At 36.4% G+C, this 26294-nt stretch overlaps 1 protein-coding gene across 1 annotated transcript; it reads right to left on the bottom strand.

The window, feature by feature from the left end:
• Window positions 1–156: 156 nt before the first annotated feature.
• On the bottom strand, window positions 157–26294 carry TARS1 (threonyl-tRNA synthetase 1). The gene is made up of 19 exons (XM_041750051.1): window positions 26137–26294; window positions 21578–21658; window positions 19416–19606; window positions 16137–16260; window positions 14473–14594; window positions 13670–13787; window positions 13341–13405; window positions 13174–13252; window positions 12249–12395; window positions 10838–10936; window positions 9363–9529; window positions 8259–8421; window positions 8034–8171; window positions 6903–6980; window positions 6655–6755; window positions 6419–6523; window positions 4837–4909; window positions 1691–1805; window positions 157–705 (listed from the first exon to the last, which is right to left on the bottom strand). The coding sequence occupies exons 1-19, from the start codon at window positions 26191–26193 to the stop codon at window positions 557–559; spliced, it is 2172 nt and encodes a 723-aa protein (XP_041605985.1). The 5' UTR covers window positions 26194–26294; the 3' UTR covers window positions 157–556.

The raw sequence follows: 26294 nt of genomic DNA, 5'->3' as shown, positions 1-26294 counted from the left end.
GTTTTAATGGTTTACATCCTAAAAGATGCCATCCTATGCCTGAGAAGCATCACCCCCAACTGACATCACATTAGAAAACATTGAAGAGATAAATACTGAATCACACAATTTCTTCCAGGCGGGAATATATGTATGCCAAGGACACAGCATTGGAACTTAGGTGAATTAAAGTTTTTTATTATTTTTACAACATCATCTAATTCTGGTCTTTTACTTTAATCAGATTAAAATCTGAAAATTTTTATTTTTCAATTGCATTGAATTTATAAAAAATATTCTCCCACATTACATTATAGCATTCCTCATGTTTTATTTCCAGTGATCCAGTGTTTATATAACAAATAAAATCATTTTAATGTCTCTTTTAATGACCTCCTTCAAATACACATTGTCTAAAACCTGTCTAGGTCACAAAATAGGTTGATCCTGCACCTATGCAGACACTGTTCAACTAGTCCAAATTCAGTATAAATTGATGTTTTCTAGAGTATAAAATTAAGGTTATGAAAACATTTTTCTTCTTTTCCCACTGAGCCGATCTGGGTCAGGTTCTTCATTAAAATTCTTCTTCTGCCTGTTTGCTACGGGACTGTTTGAGCTGCTGCAGCCGCTCGATGGTTTCCAAAATTGTGCGCTCTCCATGTACCTTATTATCTCTTGTACGGATATTAACAGTGCCACTGGCTTTCTCTTTTTCACCAATAACTAAAACAAAAGGCACAAAGCTTTGTTAGGTGGAAGGATTTTATTGAACATTCGAACAGAAATGATCCTAGGACCTAAAAGCCACCATTGTAGCTTTTGATTCACTGAAATGTTCAAATGAGCTATCAAGCCATGAAAAGACACATAGAAATCTTACTTAAATGCACATTACTAGTCAAAAGAAGCTAATCGAGAAGGGTTACATACTGTAGGATTCCAACTATAGGACACTGCAAAAAAGGCAAAACTCTGGAGACAGTTAAAAAAAAATTCAGTTGCCTGTGGTTAAGAGCAAGTGTTTTCCACGGTACAGCATAGAGGATTTGGGGGCAGTGAAATAATTCTGTCCAAAACCATATGGTGGACACATGTCATTATATATTTGTCCAAACCCACAATGTACAAAACCCAACAGTGAACACTGATGTAATCTGTGGACTTTGTAAGGATATGTATGCCCATTCGCTGCAGGATGCTGGTAGTGGAAGAGGCTGTGTCGATTTTGGGCAAGAGGTATACAAGATAACTGTCCTTTCTCCTCAGTTTTGCTACAAACTTAAAGTACTCTAAAAAAAAATCTATTTAAGAAAAAAAATAAAATGCTCAGGTGACTATGTATAGTTGGGTGACCTATTTAAAAATCTTTTCATTTAAAAGAATATATCCCTTTATAATGCTTCAAACCACAGTACATACTTAATCCAGCCGTCTTAATAAAAACTTACAATATAAAGGAATAGGAAATAAAAGGAAAGAAGCTTTATTTTGTTTTATTTTAAGGAAAGGAGATTTTTAAACAAGCCTTTAGATTATTCTTTTTCACACCAAAATTTCCCTTTGATATAACAAATGAACAAACTTATTATTTAAGAATCTGGATTAGAGGAACTAAACTGATAACCACAATTTTCTTAAGGTTAAGTCTTAATATTTCAGTGTTTTCATAAGGTTTGGCAGGTTTTCTTTGCTAAGTTTCCTTTCTTACCTAGGATGAAGTTATATTGTGCTAACTGGGCATTTCTGATCTTCTTATTTAACGTGCAGCCCGGATCCAGATCAATGTCCACCATGAATTTAGCATCATGGAATTGTTGCCGTACCTATTTAAACAGATGCAGAATTCTTCAGATCTAAGAACTATATTTTGATCTTAAATTATTTAACATATGATTTGGGTAGTCATGCAAATATTTTAAAAAGAATGCTATTAGATACACTGAAACATACATTAACTTGGGACTTGGGATTACATTTTCAAAAATTAAAATGATATGTATTTTGCTCTTGAAGTAAATGTTTCAAAAAATCCTTAAAAATCAGAATTCAGGTATTCAGCTACATTTAATCACCTCTTTACAAAAGAAAATAAATCCTTTTGCAAACATATCTTAAGTTCCCTAAATAGTTGCCAAGGAAACTGCTTAACAGTCTCCATATTAATACATAATGATGGCTGTCCAGCTGAATACAGAATGTAATGTTTCTGATCTCTCAAATAGTCAGCAAATTGGAAACAAGAATTTAGCCATTGCTGTCATTTGTGTGTGCAACATTTTTAAATAAAATGTTGATAGCACCAACAATAGGCCAAAAGCATCTTAATAGCTTTTTATGTTTCTAGAGAATGAAATATAAACTGCCATATAAAATTATCTTTTAGGGGCACCTGGGTGGCTCAGCGGTTAAGAGTCTGACTTCTGCTCAGGTCGTGATCCTGGAGTCCTGGGATTGAGTTCCACATCAGGCTCACTGCATGGAGCCTGCTTCTCCCTCTGCCTGTGTCTCTGCCTCTCTATCTCTCTGTGTCTCTCATGAATAAATAAAATAAAATCTTTAAAAAATAAAATAAAATAATCTTTTAACACTAATTATTTAATAACTTAATATTTTATTTATTTAATAACTTTATGTGATCTAAAAGAACTCTGTAAGAAAAACAAAATAGAACTCTACAATAGTAATTTAAGTAAAAGAAAATAATCAAGTTTAAGAAATACTAAAAGACAATTTTTTTCTTTCTGAACAGATACTTTTTGATTAAATGAAAGCTTTAATTTTTTTTTAAATAGAGAGCATGCAAGCAGAGGTGGGGGGTTTTAGGGGAGAGGGAGACAGAGAATCTTAAACAGATGCAGGGCTTGATCTCATAAACCTGAGATCACAACATGAATCAAAATCAAGAGTCGGATGCTTAACCTACTGAGTCACCCTGGCAACCTATAAAGAAATCCTCTTAAATCAAAGAGCCAGATAAAATTGAGATTTCTTGAAATAAACTTCCAGGAATCTAAAGTTTGGCAATCTACATTAGAGATTATTCCATGTCTTTTTTCTCCTCTCAAAGATACCAGTTCCACTTTACCATCTTATGTTTTTGTATATTAAATAGTAAACAATGTTTTCAATATTTTTCCTTTTCAAAAAACACTAAATTTTATTAATTGTAAGTTAAATTAAACTAGATTAAAATTTTCATCTACCTGACAACCAATTACCACTAATAAAACAAAAAGGTTTGAATAAAACATTTTTATTTCACTAATAGGTTGTTTTGTCGAAGTGATCATTAACCAATTCTACTGGGATTTTTAACTATGCAAATTTCAGAAGGGTTCTTACACAGTTTATTAAGAGTACCAAGATAAGACTGCACTTTCACCTATAACCTATTATAAAGAATAAAGCACTAGTGTTTTAGTTTCTTTTTTTTTTTTTTTAAAGGCGATATAGTGATTGTTGCACCGACTTTCATTTTTGTCAGTACTGTGTCATCCGTTAGTACTTTGCAAATTCTCTAGAGACATAAACTTTTGACTTTTATATAGCAGCATTTTTTTTTTAATTTTTTTATTTATGATAGTCACACACACAGAGAGAGAGAGAGAGAGAGAGAGGCAGAGACACAGGCAGAGGGAGAAGCAGGCTCCATGCACCGGGAGCCCGACGTGGGATTCGATCCCGGGTCTCCAGGATCGCGCCCTGGGCCAAAGGCAGGCGCCAAACCGCTGCGCCACCCAGGGATCCCCGTGTTTTAGTTTCTTAACATGGGCCCTTACATGCACGTGAGTCACACTACTCTGGAACTGAGGAAGTGGAATGATAATCACAGGCTATTTAGCACCTCTGGTTTCTGGTCATTCAGTATCAGTAAGTGCTCCCCGACCGGTGTCCACGCAATATAACCAAAATCCCCATCCCTGTGTAATTCCAAATGCCACCCTGCCACTGATGGAATGAGGGCAAGTCAGTACTGTCTCCAGTTGAGAAATGAGTTATTTAATTACAGAGTTTTCTCCAACCATGTGAGCTTTCATAATGCAAAAAAGATAAAAAACAATTAACTATAGAACATAACTGATTTTCATTATCGATAACCAAAACTACTGTGTGCAATAGCAGAAATATAGTATGTCTGAATGGTTTGCTTTCCAGTTGATCTAATGTCCATGAATTTTTTAAAAGACAGTTAAGACCTTAGTGCAATTTATTCTGATGATCTAGAACCATCATGGTTTTAGTGTTACAATATTGTTCCCTGGTATTTAGACTTGTTTTTTTAACTAGCCAGTTTATTACTTTTAGCTTGCAATTATGAAACAATGCTTAATTGTAACACTTTTAATGATCTGAAATTCCTTAGTAGGGAATTGTCTCTACAACAGAACAGACTGTTGGTCTAGTCTATAAGGTGTGAAGTATGAATAACTATTTACGTATCTGTTAGTAGCTTTTTGATGGGTAGGGCAAAATATGCATATGGCATTCCGTAAATCAAAAAAAAAAAATTTGTAAATGATTAAAGAAATTTACATTACAAATATGAAGCAAAATTACTCTTCCAAAGAGCTGCTTAAATTGTATTATGCATCTGAAATTACATATCATACTGGGGCATTCACACAATTTCCTCATACTAAACACTAAAATATACAAGAGTATATAAAACACCATCCAAATTATGTCTTCTGATCATGTAACAGAAGAGTCTGAAAGAGGTAATATAATCTATTCAGAAATAGTAACATTTCTCTATACCACCAGCAGCTTGATCTACCAAGGATATGTATAGCTTAGGAGATTTGAAAAGCTGAGTGATTCTAAATTGAAAGAAAAGTTGTATTTAAGGATTACCTTTTGGGCATATTCATCACACGTTGGTCCCACTGGAACTACCATTACCTGGCGAGGAGACAGCCAGAAGGGCCTTTCAAAGAAATATCATTATCAGTATATTTTCCTGAAATACGTAAGGGCCACTTTAAAAAACTCCCCTCACCCCCCAATATCCAGGAAAGACTAAAGGGAGCAGATTCTGGAGCAGAAAGGGAACCTTAACTCAGGAAAACTAAGGTTTGATTCGCTAGGCAGATGGCAACGCACATTGAGGGCACGGATGATGCCCTGCATGTCAACATATCAGGAAACAGAACCCCATGCACCAGCTGCCAGAGGGGTTAACAAAGAACTACATTTAGTGATTCACTATTCAACATTATCTTACTAATTATTCTTCATGGCGAACATGGACCAGACCATGTCTTCAGGTATTCAAGATCCATTTTGCAGGATTCAACAAACTGTAACTGATAATAACTAGTGACAGTATTGGATAAAAATGAGTGTTCTCACATCTTTTTTTTTCTTTCCCCAAAGGCAGACTGCCACCTGCAGCGCCTCATTTGATTATGTCTGGAGTCTTGCAAGCCTGACTGCCCTGTGTTCTCCTGTTTTCACTTATTAAAAACTGATCATTTGTAATTCCAGCTTTGGAGTATTTCATGTGTCAAATCCTCTCTTTGATGCAGATATTAGACTAGTGTTTCTCTTCCTTGCTCCTCTATTTTGAATTGTTTTATTACATTGTACCTGAACTGGCTTTAAACCACCTATCACAGGTATGACATAGCAATCTGCTGAGGATCGCCCTATTCTCTGGATACCATGTATAAAATTTTTTCCCTATTTGATCTGAAACAGAACTGAAGAGAGATTCTCCAGTTCATTTCTCTGACAAGTATGACAAACTCCCCTTAACGTCCAAACTAACCAAATTACAAATAAAACTTAAATTACTACAATACGAAGATAAAACAGATTTACATTTTACAAAACTTTTGCATCAATACAATTGATACGGCAGACACTACAAAACGGGTGTTTTATCACCTTATGTGGCTTTCAGTTGCCTTTACAAATTGTGGGCCCAGACAAAACAGCTTAAAAATAAAATGGAACTCATGTGCTCATACCCTGCCAACAAAAGCATAATCTTGTAGTAACAAGACAAAAAATGTTGATCAGTTTGGATTCTGTACTTCCAATTAAAAATGTAACTGGCTTCCAAAGGATGTCAAAATACCCGCTTATTATAATCAGCAATACTCAACAAGGTAAGCCCAAAGCCTACATTTGTTCACTCAGACAAAAACATCAAAACCATATTAATCCCACAACAAATGTGCTTCTTAGTGTTAACTCCTAATTAGAAAGTATTATATAACATTCAAACAAATGGGAGTTCTGAAATAAAAATAATTACTAATAATTATTCTTAAAGCAAAAATTTCGGTTTCACTTAGGATTCCTTAGTGAACACTTGTCATTAACTAGAAGTGACCAATCAGATCATCTCCTTTTCTACCACAAAACTAAACTGAACAGCAGACATTTCTTCAATTTACATTGTCCAGACAAAAACAATGACAAAAATTACCATTTGCCGCCATAGTTTTCAGTGAGGATAGCGATCATTCTTTCCACTGACCCCAAGATGGCTCTATGAACAATCACTGGCCTTTTCTTATCATCACCATCATGGCTACATAGAAAAAAAAAAATGTTTTAATGTGGATATGTGTGTATATATATATATATATATACACACACACATATATATCCCTTTATATTCCTCTAAAAACAAAATACCCAGAGCAGACAGCAGCAACTCACCTTACAAAAGTAAGATTAAATCTGATGGGCAACTGAAAATCCAACTGGATTGTTGCACACTGGTGGAACCGACCAATTGCATCTTTAATCTGTATGTCAATCTAAGAAGTAAAGACGGAGTTATTTTAAGATGCTGTCTAGATTAAAGCTAACTCAGTGTTATAACAGGACAGGTTTGCTTGCTTGCTTTCTAATTTAAAGTCACCCCAACATAAAAATCATGTTATTCAAATACACTTTATACTGACCTTTGGGCCATAAAAAGCGCCATCTCCAGGATTTAACTCCCACTTCTCACCAAATTCATTCAGACTGTTTTCAAGTTGCTAAGGATAAAGCAAAATGATTTTTATTTTCGTCATCTGCAACTTCTGTTCCAGCCTAACCTAAGACTAAAAACACTGTGATTAGTTTCATGAGTCCCTAGTCTCTGCATTAGAATTCTGTCCACCTAAACACAGTCACACACAAATCCCTTTTTCTGAGACATAACGGACATACAGCACTGTTTAAGTTTAAAAAGTACAGCACGATGGCTTGATTTACATTTATTTAGACTCATCGAACATCCATCATCTCAGACAGACACAATAAAAGGAAAAGAGAGGGCAGCCCGGGTGGCTCAATGGTTTAGCACCTGCCTTGGCCCAGGGCATGATCCTGGAGACCTAGGATTGAGTCCCACATCAGGATCCCTGCATGGAGCCTGCTTCTTCCTCGGCCTGTGTCTTTGCCTCTCTCTCTCTCTCTCTCTCATATAAATAAATAAAATATTTTTAAAAAAATAAAAATAAAGAAGAAAAAGAAAAGAGAGAAGAGAAAAAAAACATGTTCTTCCTGTGATGAGAAGCCCCAGGATTTGCCCTCTGATCAACCTTCCTGTGTATACACAGCAGTGTTCGCTACAGTCATCTCGATGTCTAGTATCTGTTCTCATGATTGGAATTTTTTATCTTTGGACCATCTTTCTCCAATTCTACCCTTTTATAAGTTACAGCTAGAAGACCGAAGTTATTTAGCATAACTTAACATAAAATCATACATAAACTAACTTGCTCAAACCCAGGAGCCATTTCCATTTTCTCTTGCTTTTAGCCATTTAAAGAGGCTTGTGGGGTAGCCCTGGTGGCACAGCGGTTTGGCGCCACCTGCAGCCTGGGGTGTGATCCTGGAGACCCGGGATCGAGTCCCACATTGGGCTTCCTGCATGGAGCCTGCTTCTCCCTCTGCCTGTTCTCTGCCTCTCTCTCGCTCTCTCTGAATGAATAAATAAATCTTTAAAATAAATAAATAAATAAATAAATAAAGAGGCTTGTGTTTCTTGGAACAAGTTCATTTCAGTCCAATAGTATTCAAGCATGCTGAAAAACACCACTTACTTTCTCAGCTTGATTCCATACTTCAATATCTCCAAGGTATTTTTCTGGTCGAGTAGATAGGTTCAGTTTAAAAGAAAATCCAAATATGCTATATACTGTACGCAGAAAATCCAAACAACCTTTTATTTCATCTTCAATCTTTAAAATATAAAAAAGACAACAGTAACTTTCCTGGACTTTCTTCACAATTCTTTCAAAATATTTTATCCCAGAGTCTCATAATACCTGCTCTATGGCACAGAATATGTGAGCATCATCCTGTTGGAATCTTCGTACCCGCGTGAGTCCCGTGAGTGCTCCTGACAACTCATTCCTATGAAGTACCCCAAAATCGGCTATCCGCAGAGGCAATTCTCGCCAGGATCTTGGCCGATGATCAAACATAAGGCTGAAGAAGAAAATGAAAACCCACTGATATTTAATTTCACAAGAATAAAACTGCTTTTCTACTTTATGAAAGGCTATACATATAAACAACATTTCTCAAATTCTGGACTTCATGTAAGCACTTGCAGAAATAAATAAATTATAATACAACAATACACAACCAAGAGAGAATAAAAACTGATTCCCATGGGTCTGGAGTCAAATCCTTGTGCTCAATACTTCCATTAATTTGAAGGCTGCTTTCAGTGCTCATATTAAAAAAAAAAAAAAACACCTTAGTTCCATACTAATCATTTAATATACTGGAAACCAAAGACTGTGCGCTTTCTTGTCACTCCTAAAACTGCTTCAGTTCTGTCAGTCTGAAGATGCTTCAGCAACTTTAGAGAATCTGGGAAAACTAAGAACAAACCTAGTTGGTTCCCTGACTTACAACCCAGCTCCCTCAGGGAGACTTCTCTCACCCCTCACCGTTGAGGCCCTCCCTGGTGCTAGGAGCTGTACAGACCGAGCTAGTGGTGGCCACAGCTCCCTAGTCTTCTCCTGAAGCCTCTCTTCATCTAACTTTCAAGGATAGAAAGTGGAACAGCTGCAAAGTGAGGAAAATCTCCCAAGGAAGTCAATTCCTTAGCAGTAAGTTTTAAAAGAACATTTAAGGAAAAAAAAAAAAAAAACATCTAGAGAACTGCTATGTCCGCATTCAGTCTCCCTGCTTTATATTCCGCCCATTTGCTATTACCCCACTACCATTACTTGAATGTCTACATATCTGAGGATCTAAGTGGGCATGAAAGATGTTATGGTAGTACAATAACATTACATTTAAATATTCTTCTGATTCCATAATTTGTTTTAAATAGAAATTCTTTCAAAGGAGGGAGAGCAACGCAGGACAAATTGCAGCATGGGAAACTTTGATAGAAACTCAAAACTGCTGAATACCAGTGTCCTGGGCAGTTCATGGGTTTCAGAGCAAACAACTCCTTCTCCACCTCAAAGGAGAACATGTTCTCGCTATAGTGTTGCCAGTGGCCCGAGGTCATCCAGAGTCGGCTATTGTAGATGTTTGGGGTGACCACCTCCTGGAATCCTCGTTTCCTATACTCACTCTGTGAGAAAACAAACATAACAACAGGTAGGAAACAGAAGTTCATACTTCTAGTGGGAATAAAATTTAAAGAGCAATTTTATACTATGTAGTGAAGTTTTCAAGGTGGACATATGCTATAATCTAGAAATTCCACTTGGAGGTATACACCAAAGAAGAAACTCCTGCACCTACACATAAGGAGGCCTATCAAACCAATGCTACTCTGGTACAATTAGTAATATAAGAAAATTAGAAAGTACATCAGTGTCTATCAATAAAGGAATCGGCATAGTATGGTAGTTACAGAATAGAATTAAGTAACAAGTAAAAATAAACAGGATTTTAAAAATATTATGATTTTTGCATTAGGCAGACTGATACCATATGAGACTTCATGTATGTAAATCTGAACTACACAAACACAAATTTAGGGCACATATGTATGAGGTAGATATAAAATAACATGAATCTATGCTAACTTCAAAGAAGAGTTTCTGCTAGGAAAAAGAGGGAAATGGATCAAAAGGGGTTCTAAAAGGGAACTTTTTTCTTTACATGTATTACTTCAATAAAAAAAAATGTGAAGCAGGGATGCTGGGTGGCTAAGTGTCTGCCTTAAGCTCAGGGTGTGATCTTGGGTCTGGGATTGAGTGCCGCATCAGGCTTTCTGTGAGGAGCCTGCTTCTCCCTCTGCCTGTGTCTCTGCCCCTCTCTCTCTGTGTCCCTCATGAATAAATAAAATCTTTAAAAAAAAAAATCTGAAGCAAATATAGCCCAACATACATGTATGGTAAAATCAGGTGGTGAGTATGCAGGTGGTGGCAGTATTATTCTTTACAAACCTGAGCCTAAAAGACTTCATATAAAGAATTTAAAAAGCAATGTAAAGACTAACTTGATTTTTTGAGGAAAATACAAAGAGTATACAGAGCTCCCATGTAAAGGGTTGCAGATCCCACTTCAAGGTCACTAGCTTCCCTATTATGTACCCATGTAGTATAAGGACAAAATCATGTATTAAGAGGAAGGATTTTTTGTTTTAAAGTAGGATCCATGCCCAGCATGGAGCCCAATGTAGGGTTCAAACATGACCCTGTTATCAAGACCTGAGCTAAGATCAAGAGTCCAGATGCTTAAATGACTGCGCCACCCAAGTGCCCCAGGGGGAAGGAATTTTTTAAACATTTTATGAAAATTCTCATTTGCATTTTTATTCTTTTAAATGTTTCCTCTCAAATACAAGATTAACTTTCCTTTTGGCGCAACTTATTTAATATAACCAACTTCTATCTTAAATTTACCAAAGAAAATAATGAATATGGTTTACCCTGATGAATTCAATAAGTGTATTATAAATGTATGCTCCCTTCGGCAGGAAAAAGCAACTTCCAGGGCTGAGTTCATGAAAGAAATATAGTTCTTGGTCCTAAGTAAAAGAAAAGCAAAAGAATGTTTATATATGCATTGAGTATCAACGTAAACTTCAGTGTTCCTGAGTTCAGAATACTACTGTAATAGCTCATATTTTAATGTGTGTCATTCCTGAATCAAAGAAAATACTGTCAACATTTCTGGTGTACAATTCAAAAGCATAGAATTGCAGTGGATTTACAACTTTGCACAAATATGTTCTCTGACTGTTACATTCCTGAATCCAGTCAAGTTTACCCAAGAATGACCTGGAGCAGTGGTCTTAGTTCTTTTCGACTATCCACAGTGGGAGCTGTCATAGTAGTTTTAATTCCTCAAAGATCTAAGATATGAGTATAATTTTTTTCTTTTTTTAAAGTAGGAACAGCAGAGACCAGGAAAATAACAATGATAATGGAAGAGAAGATGTAGATGAAGTTGCCTGACTTTGGGTCTTGGCAAAAAGCATGCCCTTACCTTCTTGCCTACCACTACCCCACAAAAGCCCAGAATCCTCACAGAGGGGCCCCACCAACTGTTGATACTTCCTTACCACTGGAATTTATCTCAAGCCATCAAGAGACAAGAGTAGTTGATGGCACAGAGTAAACTCAATTTTAGAAAGGTATATTTTTATAAAACCTAATTTCCAGCTTAGAAAACAGAGGGGTGGGGATTCCTGGGTGGCTCAGCGGTTTAGCGCCTGCCTTTGGCCTGGGGCGCGATCCTGGGGTACAGGGATCGAGTCCCGCGTCAGGCTCCAGGCATGGAGCCTGCTTCTCCCTCTGCCTGTGTCTCTGACTCACTCTCTCTCTCTCTCTCTCTCTCTATCATGAATAAATAAATAAAATCTTAAAAAAAAAAAAGAAAACACTGAAGGGTAGTGAGATAAAGTGACACCACAGTATCCATTGGTGACTTGCTATGTCATCTGGGGCAATAAATAGATTAATTTTAGGGGAAATCAGTTTCTACATCTTTAAAATAAGTCAGTGAGACCAGGAAATTTCCAAAATAACTCCCAGCTCTATAAAACACTACTATGCTTCTTTTATAGAAAACTAGGTAATCAGTATTTGTTCTTAATATAAGTAGTTAAAAGGAGTACTAGTGTGGTACCAAGCACATCCTAGAAAGATAATGTGGACAGTAAACAGTAAGACAGCAGTAAGCTAATCAGTAAGTGATTTATGGTTATATAGCATACAGCACAATAACTACTGGAAAGTTACCTCATCTTTTTAAAAGGAAATCCTAGTACTTAATACAACTAAGATGCAAATGAACATAAAATTCAGTCTAGAAACATTATTATTCTTTAAACATACTCTCCCAATTTTCCTATGATCTCGGTTTTTAGCTTCCTCTTGGAATTTCTCCCATTCTTTCAACATTTTAGGATCTGGGAATGAAATGCCATAAATTCTCTGAAGAGTCTCCATATCTGCTTTGCCTTCCCAGTACGTGGAAGAATTCTGAAAACAAAGATGAACCATGAAACAATATTCAAATTTGTTAATACCTCACTTATTTTGAATTAGATGTTATTTCTTATAGTGGCCTATGAGTCAAATTCATAGTAGTCCTTATGATAAGAAAAATGGTGTAAAAGTGCACACTTACTACACATCTCACAATTGCTCTGAGGCTGGGCTAGACTACAAAGCTGGCCATTTAATTCCCTCAAAAATACCTCCCTATCAATTCCCTTCCAAACCACAACTCCACAAACATGAGATGCAAGGGTACGTCCCACAAGATTAAGTAAAAGTGGAAAATAAACCAACAAAAAAATATCTTGAAATTACTCAATTTATTCTTTTACTTTAAAGTGCATTTGAATGTTCAGTCATAAAAATCCAGCAAAACCTGGCAGGACTAGTTTGGTTAAAAAGCATAAATGAAGTAATTATTACTTTAGACAAACAAAAGGCAAAAGCACATACTAATCGTAAGTTTCAAAGCTCTTAGACCATGACTGTGTAATTTTTGTGAATCCCCTAAAGTTCCATCACCATGAGCCACTTCATGGGCTCTGGTGATGAATGGTAAGTCAAGTCACTGCTTCGGATTTTCAGCTAAAAAAGACTAGGGACATGAAGCAATTTTTAATAAAAGTTTAATAAAAATCCCATAATCCATCTTTACACTTGCAACAGAAAAATAGGCAGAAAGAGAAACTAAGAGGAAGTTTAAACATATACCTATACTAGATATATACATTCATATCGTTTTTAAAGTTACATTGCTTACTTTGTGTATTTTCAAAGTCTTAATTTTGCCAGTGTGTCTGACATGAGGACCCCGACAGAGATCTATCAAGGGGCCACACCTAGAGATAAAATAAAAGCAATTTTAACAAAGACTTAAAATGACATATACAGCAGCTAGTTACATTTAATGAGATTTGACATGCTCACCTATAGACTGTGGTAGTTGGAGTATTCACTTTTTCATTCAGTATCCGGCATTTGAACTTATTGTACTAAAAATATGAAAAATTATTTTTTAAAAAAACCTTCCTTTAACTACTATCTTTAAATATTAAAGCTAAAATGACTCAAAATACATCTTATCGAAGCATTGTAGGAAAATAAATATGTCAATACCTCATGTTTCAAAAACAGTTACATTTTTCTAAAGAAAAGAACAGGCTTCAAATTAATTCACTAAAACCCCTGACAACTTCAAGTAACATTACAGAGTGATACCGAGGTGGAGGCCATTATGTTGAGACAACTTAACTTACCTTAAACATTTCTAGTAAGGTTTCTTTCTTTACTTCCAGTCTTTCAAAAGCCTGTTTTTCCTTAATGATTTTTTTACATAAAGCTTCCAAAGAAGAAAAATCATTACTGGACACACCCCTGAAGGAAAAGGAAGTAAATTTAATCTCCTTCCACTCTATTCTACTCACATAGTAGCTTGGAGGACTATTTCTTTAAAAAAAAAAATGAAAAGTTTTAATATAAAGAAATAGTCCCTTGAATCATATGTTCAAATTTTATTATTTTTTATTTTTAAAGATTTATTCATGAGAGATACAGAGAGAGAGAGAGAGGCAGAAACACAGGCAGAGGGAGAAACAGATTCCATACAGAAAGCCCAATGAAGGACTCGATCCCGGGACTTCAGGTTCATGCCCTGCCTGGGCTGAAGGGCATGATCAGACGCTCAACCACTGAGCCACCAAGGGTCCCATATATTCAAATTTTAAACTAGATATTATTATTTTTATATTTTATATTTTCAGTGACTTCTATTTTGGTCATCATAGACACTGTTCTCACTGGTGAACCATCCCTCCACCTCTATGATTGGCTTCATTTTACTTCCTGACATTATCTTAGGGCTCTACCTGATCAATCTACAACAGAGCTCTCATAAGTTACCAGCACTTCATAAGTTACTACAACACTTCAACTTTTGATAGTGGAAATACTTGGTGACTATTAAGCAATAAATTTGATATTCTTTCCTTATTGAGAACTCTTTAAAAATAATGGACTCTTAATAATTCAGAACTTTTCTTTATTCAGTTACATAACTTACCCTTCTTCAAGGTACATGTCATAATAGAATCCATTTTCTATTGGTGGACCATAACACAAACATCCACCATAGACTCTTTCCATAGCTTCACCCATTATGTGAGCACTTGAATGCCAATATACCTGAAAAAAATGGGATGGTCTAAACATATATGCTATAAATTAATATGGCTATCTTGAAAAAGATATATAAAATTTACTATAAATAAGCCCAAGACATGAAAAATCTAAATTTATAAATATATAAACTTCGGTGTGATTCTATGCAGAGCCAAAATAATTTAAGTTTTAACCACTAAGTTGTTTATGTACTTTAGAGATCATCTGGTTTGTTTCCAAACTAATTAAATTCAAATAAGCATCATTAATTAAAAGGGATGGATTCTGTACCCTGAAAACAACTGCCACTCACAATGTAACTTAGTGACTGTAATGAGCTAGAATCTTTTGAGTCAATGTGCCTATATATCCCACATCCTATGTGCTCTGCTGTGGCCACTACCGAGCCATGGAACATTACTTAAGAATTACATTCTCTTTTTCCTTATCAGCCTCAAACAACTAAGTTGCTGTAACTTGTCCCACAATTCATTTATAAAACATAAGAACAAACATATGGACACTGAAATCTAATGGCAGTACAGCTGACCCTTGAACAATGCAGGGATTACTGATGCTGACCTTCTGTGCAGTCAAAAATCTTAGTGTAACTTAATGATTCTCTAAAGACCCAACTACTAATAGCCTACTGTTGATCAAAAGCCTTATTGAGAACATAGTCAATTGACATACGTTTTGTATACTATATACTGTATTCTTCTTACAATAAAGTAGGCTAGAAAAAAAAATTAAGAAAATCATATGGGGGGAAAAATGGAAAAAAAGAAAATAATATGAGAAATATATCTACTTTATAAAAAAATAGTTATATTTATTCATAGAAAAAAATCCATATATTTGTAGACTTGCACAGTTCAAACCCATATCATTCAGGGGTCATCTATACTTGGTTTTTAAGGTTGTCAGATAAGTTAGAATATATCCAAAGTTATATTTTTAAAATCTGTAAGGTATTAAATGGATTTTTTAAGTTTTCATTAAAACTTAAGGAATGTAGAATACATTTGAAAACCAGTGATACACATAGTAAACTACGATAATAAAACAAAAGATTTTATTTTTCTTTATACGGTATACTTTCATGGAGAAATTAGAAGAAAACCTTGACATCAAATGCAGGCTGACTTTCATAGTGTTTTCAGCAGATTTGCATTTTAAGATGAGGGAAATAGGGAAATTAATGGTCTAATAGGGAGAGTAGTTTAAAGAAATGTTCCATTTTATTTGTATAATCTACAGATCTTGCTTAAGTATTGACTGACAGGGTAGAAAATCAATGTTTACTTGCTTTACCAATTTTTAATAAAAGTTTAATAAAAATCCCAGAAATTTTTTCTCTCTGAAATATCCAGTAATGAAAATAAATTTATTCAAGTTCACTTCTTAAATACACAAGGCAAGTTCTCTTATGCTGCTCCCTAAAATGAAAAATGAAATGACAATGAGACACCAATAAACTCTATACCCACTAACAGTGGGAGCAGGAACAAACTGAAAACGTGAACCTTTATCTTGAAATTCAGGGACAACTGAATAAAAACTTACTGCTTGAGCTTCCTCATCCTCAAATTTGAGAAGCGCCAAGGTACAATCTTCCTCCAGAGGACGGTCTAGGTCCCAAACAACTTGATTCACTTTAGCAATAACTGTGTTGTCAGCTAGGCCTTGACTTAAAAAATATGCACACAAGCATGTATTTAAACAAAAGAATGTAAAAGAGAATCTTCTGTAGTACAACACTTAATCTGAGAACAAGAATAGGAAAATAAACACTATATTTATTCTATCTCAATACTACATATATTACATACACACATATATATATAATAGATTTCTGAAATAAAAATGGAAAAACCAACAAACCCCCAGTATGCACCAAGCAGAGGATCCCAAAAATCCAGAATACTATTATTTCACACTTAATGCCTTATTCAAGCAGACACAATTGTGATAAACAATTTTCAGCGGTTTGATTAATCTTTTCATTTCTCCAAAAAACATTTTCCACAAAGCCAAGCTATGTAGACTCCAAAAAAGAAAAAGAAGGGGCACTGAGTAACTCCTTTGCCCTTCCTCCTACTTGAAATCTGTAATGGATCTTTTCTCTGAGGTAATAAATTCTGTAAATGACCAAAATGGTATGATTTATAACAAGCATATAGGTAAAACAAAGGATTTTTCAATAAAGCTTGTTTATAATATGGATTTTAAAAGTCATCTACACACACAGCACAGAGTATACAGTATGAACTATCACCAAATGATTAAGACCACACTACCAGACCACACCAAGTGTAAGAGACACAGGAATTCTGAGGACTGCAAAGCAAGCAAAGTCAGATTAGTCTGGTCAGGCTTTGAGGATAAAGTAATGAGGGGCTGAAGGATCAGAAGACCTGGAAAGGGAGAAAAGGAGAGGAGATGGCACTGCAGACGGGGGAGATGGGAGTTAAGAAAAGTTCAGGAAGCTGTGTAGCTAGAGAACTGAGTAAGATTAATTAGATTACAGGTCTAAATGTGTAGCTAGAGAAGTGACAGTCTATAATAGCCTACCCACTCAACCAAACCGGACAACACTCTACACTATGAAGGGAAAGTTTACAGTCTTTATACTAAATAAATCTACCACCAGAAGGTTTCAGCTAACTAATAAACATGCAGTGTTGGGTGGTTCCCTTCTTACTCAGTGTAAGTACAACCAAGAATATACAACCTCCCCTACTTGAGGATCAGGACAGAACTATCAGAAGACAAACCATAAATTCTTATCTCATTTTTAAATTCACTGAACTTCCCACAGATTACATCCATTGTTTTCTTTCCTTCTGAAACAGTCATATAAAGCCAATACAATGAAAAAAAAATACACATTTCGTAGGATATACATGGATTTGGCAGAGAGAAATATATTTTATCATATTAGTGTAAAGTTTTCAAAAAATTAAAGAATTGACCAAAAGGTGACTAATATTCTCTATATTCTTTGGGAAGAAAACAGCTATTACCTCAGGGTCCAAAATGATGCCTTAAGACACTAAAAGCAGAGTTCCTTTGAAAATATAGATATTACTGTATTATCTACAGAATGTGCAGATATACAGACCACAATAGATCACTTGAATTTTCTAAAGAAGGGATAAAGTAATCTAAACTTTCAGATTTAAGACAAAACTTCAAAGAAAAACCTTTTGAAGCAAATGGAGCACGCCTTCTTTTTTCTTCCCTTTTATAGTCACAACTCATCATCCAAACCTTTCAACAGTTTGTTACTCATGCTATAATTCTTCACCCAACAGCAAGAACTTATTCTGGGGCTTTGTAAAAATGTCATAAGCAACCCCACTTGGAGATCAATGCCTTATGCAAAATTTTGCAGTTTTCAAAAAAATATTTTCTAATTGGTTATTTACTGAATTACAATGTAATCTGGAGGACAATACTGGAGAATGTAGAAAAGAAGTTCTGAACTAAGAGGAGCCTGAATTTCAATACCAACACAGCTACCATCTCAGCGTGTAACAATGGAAGGATATCTTAATCAAAATACCCTTCCAAGTTACCTCTAAAATGAAAGGCTGAACGTCTATTTGGAGGTCTATCCAGTTATTTATAACCTCACATGGAAAAATGCTTGATATTACAATTTTCTTCTTACTTCCTTTGAAGTAAGGTGGGAGTACTTTAGGTAGAAAATATGCTCAAATTAACTGAAACATATTATTTTCCTTGTAAAAATACTAACCGGTGTCATGGCACAATAAAGATTCACAGCTCAAAAAAAAAAAAAAAAAGAAAAAAAAGATTCACGGCTCATAAGCCAACTGCTTCTACACTCACCAGCTGGAGAGTGGGCTTACTGCTAATCAGCCAGGTTGGTTCCCAAACCTTTTTATGTACTTGTTCTTTAGGTCTTATGTTCAACAACATGAAACTGATGATAATCAACCACTTTTGACAATCACATGGTGATTGCAGGTGGTTCAATTCAACACAGAATGAAATAATGAAAAATGAATAGAAATAATTACATATATATATATGGTGAAGGATATAATGAATGTATCTATTTTTACATATTTTAAGTTGAAATATTTAAGACAGAAGTTGGCAACTTTTTTCTGTAAGGGGCTTATTAATATTTCAGACTGGGTCACAAATGATCCCTGTCACACCTCACACCTTAGTTTTCTTATTTTTTTTCAAATCATTTAAGAGCCATGCTTAATCTTGGGCTATACAAAACTAGGCTATGACCCACAGTTTGCCAATATCTGGTATTAGATATGTGCATCAATTTACGCTTTCCCATCTTTATCATTTCCTATAAACAACTATTGATTCCAATCATATCAGATGACTCTACCTCAAAATATGCATCTAATTCTCAGTTATTTCTTCCCAACCCAATACAAGTTTTAAGATCAGACATGGTGATTCTTTGGATTTATAAAAATAGTACATTAATTTCATGTGTCATATATTAGCTTTTTAACTTTCCCATGTGATATTTCTACCTTCATTTTTAACATCAAAACAGCCAAGTAAAAATAGGTAAAACACACGGTCTACTTGGTTTTGCGGTATTTATGATCAAGTAGAAGAACTAATAATATAAGATCCTTTGTAAGATTAAGACCACAGTGGACTAAGAAATTAATTTTGAATCCTGAGTATAAGCTCCACATCATTTTGATTCTCTTAAATCCCAAATAATATAAACATTAAAAACACAAACAGTAACATAAAAGTATCATGAAGATAAAACTTGACAATACCAAAAAAGTTTAGTTACAAACAGAAGGTCAAGACAGGTATAGCTTATACCTTATTCCACAAGCAATCTGATATGGTGTAGTTTTCCAGGATTCTGCATTGACCTGTTTACCATCAGGCAGAGTGACTTTAATTGGTTTACTGTCTTTTTCTGCCCTTTCTGCCAGAATAGAATCGTGTTCTGCTTTTAGTTTATTATACATCTCAAGACGTGTGTTAATATATTCGGGCCAAGGATTCAACTGCAAGACAACAAATGAAGAAATAAATGATCAGTAAATACTTGCTTTCTTTTAGAAAAAGTAAAGAAATAATAAAAACAGACAATACAAAAATTATGATTACTAATTCAACATGGTAAATGGATTGCCCAAATCATTAAGCACTGACTTAATCCTGTCTTAAATTAAGGTTAGAAAAGGAAATAAATGTGGTCTTCTTACAATTTTTACTGTAATACTTTTTTAAAAATAGAAAAATAAAAAAATAGAAAGATATAAGTAACAATAGACATGTGGGCTATTAATATCTTAAATGGACAACTATTATTACCATTTGCTATTTGCATTAAGGTGATTTTTTTCCTTTTACAATGTTCTCTGAAGGTCTTTTCTAACTAACTGACACATAGCTATGAAGAATACTGGAAATAAAATGGCTTTTCCATTTTGTTTCAATTTTTTTTTTTAAAGATTGTAAAAGAGAGACAGAGAGAGAGAGAGAGAGGCAGAGACACGCAGAGGAAGAAGCAGGCTCCACGCAGGGAGTCCAATATGGGACTTGATCCTGGGACTCTAGGACCACACCTTGGGCAAAAGGCAGAAGCTCAACCACTGAGCCACCCAGGTGTCCCACCATTTTGTTTCAATCTTGTTCAAGGGATGATCAATTGATGCAGCTAGTTAGACTACACATCCACTTAAAATTCTTAACCAACTATCAATTTATTTGACTTAAGGGCTTCCATTCAAGGCAAGTGCTTGTCAAATTCAGAGAATAATACCTGCACGTTGCCCTTATAAAGGAGGTAAGAGAAGTAGATAAGCGATGGGAGCAGAGAGGGGGAGGAAAGGTCTTGGACATCTCGTTGCAAATTTTCCAGACAGATCATTTAAGACATATAAAACCATGTTTTGTACTCAAAATACTCTATGCAGAAGGGTACTTTAATTGCACCTTTTCTTTCCTCTTTGCAGGCTAATTTTGAAGCTGTGACGGAGTAACATGTACCACTGTATCCAAAAGCATGAAAAACATGAGGAAACATGCATTTTTCTATTTACCTGCAAATTTTAAAATTCACAATCAACGATTTCCCCCGTAATTACAGTGGACTATAATGGACAAAAACTAAGAGAAATGGTTAGGTAGGGCTCTAAGCAACACTTAGTAGTTCTTGATCACCTACAAACTGACCCTTCCTTCAGTAAATGACAGCACTACACATTTAGCAACGCAGCAATAACAGGAGCAGCTCTGTAAAGCCAGTTTACTGTGCTACAGTACACTTCTACAAAGTCTGCTCCCTTGTGCTTCTCCATCCTGGTAGTCTTCTAAGGAGTCTCTAATAAAATGCAATGACTAAAGCAAAAACTGAAGCCTGGTTCACAGCAGTTCAACTTCAAAAATAAAGTGGGAAGACAAGTTTAACTGCCTTCTGAAGCAGTCTACCCAGAAACCAGGTTGATTCTGGGCTGACTTTTGAAATGCCAGCTCCTCTTAGTGTGAGCTGGGGGGAACTGTAAGCATTTCTTTACAACTGAGAGGCCTCAGATCTCGCTCAAAACCAAACGCTAGTAGCAAGTCCTCATGGAAACACTGAGACAGGTCAAATAATTGGGCCTTCTTTAGTTTTTGGTGCATTCAATGTAAACTTAAACATCAAGTCTCTACCTCCTATTATCTCCCTGAATCAAATGATCGGACAACTGGCATCCAATCTTGCAATTGAGTAATTACCAATCCCTTCCTTCCAACACTTTTTCTCTGATTTTCATATCTAACTCCAGATTATTTTGCAATCATACTTCAATGTTGTTTTCCTTTTCCAATAATAAATAGCTGCAGATCTTTTCCCCCCTAAGACTTTCCTAATTCTTCTCCCTGAATGTTCCATCTTGTGCCATGTAAATCATTACAACCTTACGCAGAGTAAGTCTGAGACAGTTCCCGCCACCTGTCAATCTTTGGTAACAGGGCTCTAAAACATTCACCTCTGCTCGACCTCCATCTCCAGATCCTTCCTTGTTCTTCTTCTTGCCTCCTTCCTTTCGCTTTTCCTCCCCAGCACCAACCTACATAAGCAAAGGAGAAATAAGATTTTATATTTTACTCTAATTCGACACTCCTTCATGCTGCACCCAAAAAAGTTCTGAGGATATTATTTTAGCATGTATTTCAAAAAAAAAGGGGGGTAAATCTGATTTTGAAAGGCTAAAAAATTTCACCACTGCAATAAAGACAAATCTTAAAAAATAAGACAGGAGTTTCTTGATAATGTTCCAGTCCTTGAATTTCATTTGTTAGACCTTAGGAAAGACGCAAACATAAGACCCAACCCCTACAGTGTGCAGATTTAATTTCTCCAGGGAAACTGAGGCATACACATGTGAGAAGCTCCCAGAGGAAGAAAGAACACAGCTGCAGCACTATGATTAGATGTCAAATAAGTTAGGACAACTGACTTTAAAAGATGACAATTTCAACAGGCTGGATTTTGAGAATGGAGAACTGTTAAAAAATATTGAAAATGAGAAAAAAATGAGAGACAATGATAAAACCAGGCTGACTAAAACAGACTGAAATCATGTCAGTTAAGACTAACCAGGGCTCAGACAACCAAGCATCTAAGGCTATGGGGTTACCATAAGGAATGTAGACTTTACTTATTAGTACATGAAGCCATAGAAAGTTTTAAAGTACTAAGTCCTGTGCAAAAAGGCAACCAGTATAGTTGGCCTATACTGGTGGTTGTCAACCGGAAGAAATTTTGCCCCCTAGCGGGTACCTGGCAATATCAGCTAACATTGTCACAACTGGGGAGTGCAGCAACTGGCATATAGTGGGTAGAGATGGGGGAGGTTATTAAACATTCCACAGTGCACAGGTCAGCCTCCCCAAAGAATTATCCAGTCCACAAGGTCAAGAAACCCTGAAATGCATTATGGGACACTGTGAAGATATCTTTGCAGAAATTCCTTACTTCCCTGCTCTGACAGATTCATCCTAAAGCAAACTGCACTACAAAAGTTTTACAACTTACAAAGCTTCCCACAATCAATCATATCTGGTTCTCGACAGCCCTGTGAGATTGGCATTATCATTTCCATCTTACACACACTATTAAACTGGAAAAACCTAGATAATTTTTCTAGGTTCACACATTAAGTCACGGGAATGATACCCATCCAGGTGCTGACAGTGGTCCGCTCCAAGGAGGGAAGTTATCATCAGCAGTGAAGGAGTTTTGGGGGGAGAACTGGGAACAAGGGGGGACTTTATTATAGTCTCCTATATGTTTGTGGTTTTTTATTTCTTTCAGTTTTATTGAGATCTTTTCCTACAGAATACAATTCACCTGTATCAAGTATATAATTCAATGGTTTTTAATGTATTCATTAAACCATCACCAAGGTCAATCTTAGAACACTTTCATCACCTCAACAGGAAACACTGTACCCATTAGCAGTGGCTCCATTTTCCCTTTTCCCTAGGACCTGGAAATCAGTAATCTACTTTGTTTCTACGTATTTGCCTATTCTGGGCCTTCATTTAAAGAGAGGCATGCAGTATATGGTCTTTTGTGACTCGTTTCTTTCACTTAGCATGATTTCAAGATCATTCATGTTACATACATCAGTACTTCACTATTTTTTATTGCCAAATAATATTCCATTATTTATTTACCCATATAACCATTGGGCATTTTGAAATGTAATACTTATATTAATTTTTAAAATAAACTAAATTAAAAATATATGACTTCTAATTTCAAGCTGAACTAAAACTTCTCCCACTCAGGGATTCTGGGTTTCATAAACTTTTCAGGTTCATTTATAGCCAATAGATAAATAATGAACATAACTAAAGCCTATACTAAACAATAAAGTTATAGGGTTACAAGATCCTCTATATGCCAATGCTCTACTATAAAAATAATGTAACTAGTCAATTATCCCTGGTAAGAGGAGGGATAAAATTGCAGGTGTATGCGGGTTTATTTATTTTTTTTGTGCACGTTTAACTGGAAAAAGAATGATACTTGTTTTTCTGATTATATATTTTTGGTTTTGGTCATATATGAGTATTTGCCAAACCAACAGGGATAGAGGAAAAGGTAGAAAATTAACAGAAAGATTTTGTGTTCTAAATACTTTTTTTTTTTTTTTTTTTTTTTTTTTTTACAAATGAGAATACAGGCCCAAAGAAGGTAATATATTTTGCTTATTTGTATACAGCTAGTAAGGAGTAGAGCCACGACATTAAAACAGGTTTCTCTAGAACCCTGAGGTCCATTCCGTCTTTACTACAACAATTAGGAAAACGTTGGGTGACTGTTCTCTATTTCCAATTAAAACAGAACAAAAAATGTGAGTTTATGCATTATGCATTTACGTAAAAGCGCCCTAAAATTTCAATCCAAAAGTTAGAACACAGTTTGGATTGTGAAGGGAAGCTCCAGAATTACCTTCCTCGCGATACTTAGGAGTTGAAGGGAAAGTACCGAAAGTAACTACAGTGTAGTTTAATTAAATTCAACCCCAGAGACTGGCACAGCTGTGAGAGGTATGTCCTGGAAGTCATGTAGTTTGATGGAGTTATCTGTCCCGGACTCATTTCCACGCAGGTGACAGGACGCAGGACAGCACTGGAGCTATGAGTATTGGTTACAGAAAACTGGGTTTGAGCAAGCTACTTGCTCTTTGCCTATTTCTTCATCTGTATAATGAGGACAATAACAGAACCTAGTTCAATTGTAAGGACTGAAAAAGTTGAATTAATGCATGTAGTGCATAATATGAGGTATTGTATAATTACTGTTACAGAAAGGAGAAATTATGTATTTATTTGATAGCTTTACATCACCTCCAGTTAAGAATGGCATAACATATTTGTGGACATGGGAAATTGTTGAATACAGACTATTAAGCAAAAAAAAAAAAAAAAAAAGTAAACAAGTTACAAAACAATAAAGATATCATTTTTAAGTGGAAAAAATATAAACGGGGAAAACTATGCCCTTAAATTTGATTTATACAGTTTACAATGTGCACATTTGCATTTCCCCCCACTCTATTCCTGACTTAGAGGACATCTTCATTTTACTGATGAGAAAATTGTAGCTTCTATGTGACTTATCCTTTCAGAGTTAGGGCTGAGGCTCTTTAGCCTAAGACATCGCCACTTCTCACTTGGACTGCTGCAACAGCCTCCTCTGCTTGTGGCCTCACCTCTTTCCAACACACCTTCCATCCCATGCCAGAATGATCCTTATTTATTTTTTTAAAAAGATTTTATTTATTTATTCATGAGAGACAGAGAAAGGCAGAGGGAGAAGCAGGCTCCATGCAGGAACCTGATGTGGGACTCGATCCCTGGACCTGGGATCACGTCCTGACCTGAAGGCAGATGCTCGACTGCTGAGCCACCCAGGTGTCCCCAGAATCTTTAAAACTACAATCCACATCGAACATTTCCCTACTTAAAAACTTTCACCTGTAGAATACAATTTCAAGTATCTCAAGTCCTTCTGAGAACTGTAGCTCCCCCTTCGGGCTCATCCCTTGCAAGCAACCTCACAGGCACTTCTGGGTGTGCCTTTTCACGGCCCTTGCTACCTTTACCTGGGGAGCACTGCCCTGCCCGGTTTACCTGGTGAACTTAGACTCCTATAATTTCCAAATGAACTCAAACGAGCCCTTCCCAAGCAGAGTTAGGAGCTCCCTCTTTTCAGTAATCCGAGCCGATCACGCTGCACAATGACTGTTTTCCTGCCTCACACACCTCTATGTCAGCCACTAGGTCCTTTTCACCTTCCTAGCTTCATCTTCCAGCAGAATGAATACATGATGTTTGTTGATAATAATTAAAAAAAAAAAAAAAGTCATCCTGGTGGGTGTGACAGTGACCTGGGGGTTGTTCCTAAGGGATGGAGGACACCAAAGGGAAAGCTCAAAGATGAAACGATCAGCATGTGTGAATGTGATAAGGCACATCTACAGCACCAGGAAGGGAAGTGTGTAATCTCTCTAAGGTTTGTCACCTGGGGTCACCCGGCCGCCACCGCTTATTATAAACCACCCAAACGTGGGCTAAGTTGGGTCAGATCTCAAGGACTCGGTTTTCCCTTCCTTAAACTGAAGCCCTTTATCCATCCCTACAGGGCTTTAGGATTAAATGAGGTTTTGCAATGTTCTTCTCGTCTAAGGTGGAATCAAAAACATTACGCTGGGAATCCCGAGTCCTAGATTCCAATTCTGTCTCGGTTTCTAATTAGGCGTCCGGCTGCAAGCTAGTCTGTCACTCAGGGTCTCAGCTTCTTCATCTGCAAAAAGGGGATGGACCTAGAGACCGACCTGCAAGGTCCTGCCCCACTTTATAAATGGACGATCGTTCCCCCCAAAGAGGCTCTGACTCGCCCAGGGGCTCCACCATCCCCCTGGGGTCCCCTGGCCCCCCACGCCCGGGCCGCTTCCTCCTTCCCGCCTAGCCGGGCACCACGGACACGGAGCAGAGCCCCAGCTGGCCTCCGGGCTCCTCTCAGTTCGCTCACCGGCTTCTCCTCGACCCCCATCTCCCCTGCAGGGCTTCTGTCCTTCTCCTGGGACATCAACGCACCACGAACCGAAGACGCAACCCCGAAGCGACGCCCTGGACGAGAGGAGAGCCGAGGCCGCTCAGAGCCAAGCGGAGGCACGGGAACACTGCGCT

The sequence above is a fragment of the Vulpes lagopus genome, chromosome 3 (assembly GCF_018345385.1).
Source record: "Vulpes lagopus strain Blue_001 chromosome 3, ASM1834538v1, whole genome shotgun sequence".
Classification (NCBI taxonomy): Eukaryota; Metazoa; Chordata; class Mammalia; order Carnivora; family Canidae; genus Vulpes; species Vulpes lagopus.
The sequence above is the reverse complement of the archived record's forward strand: the minus strand, read 5'-3'. Positions and strand labels throughout refer to the sequence as shown.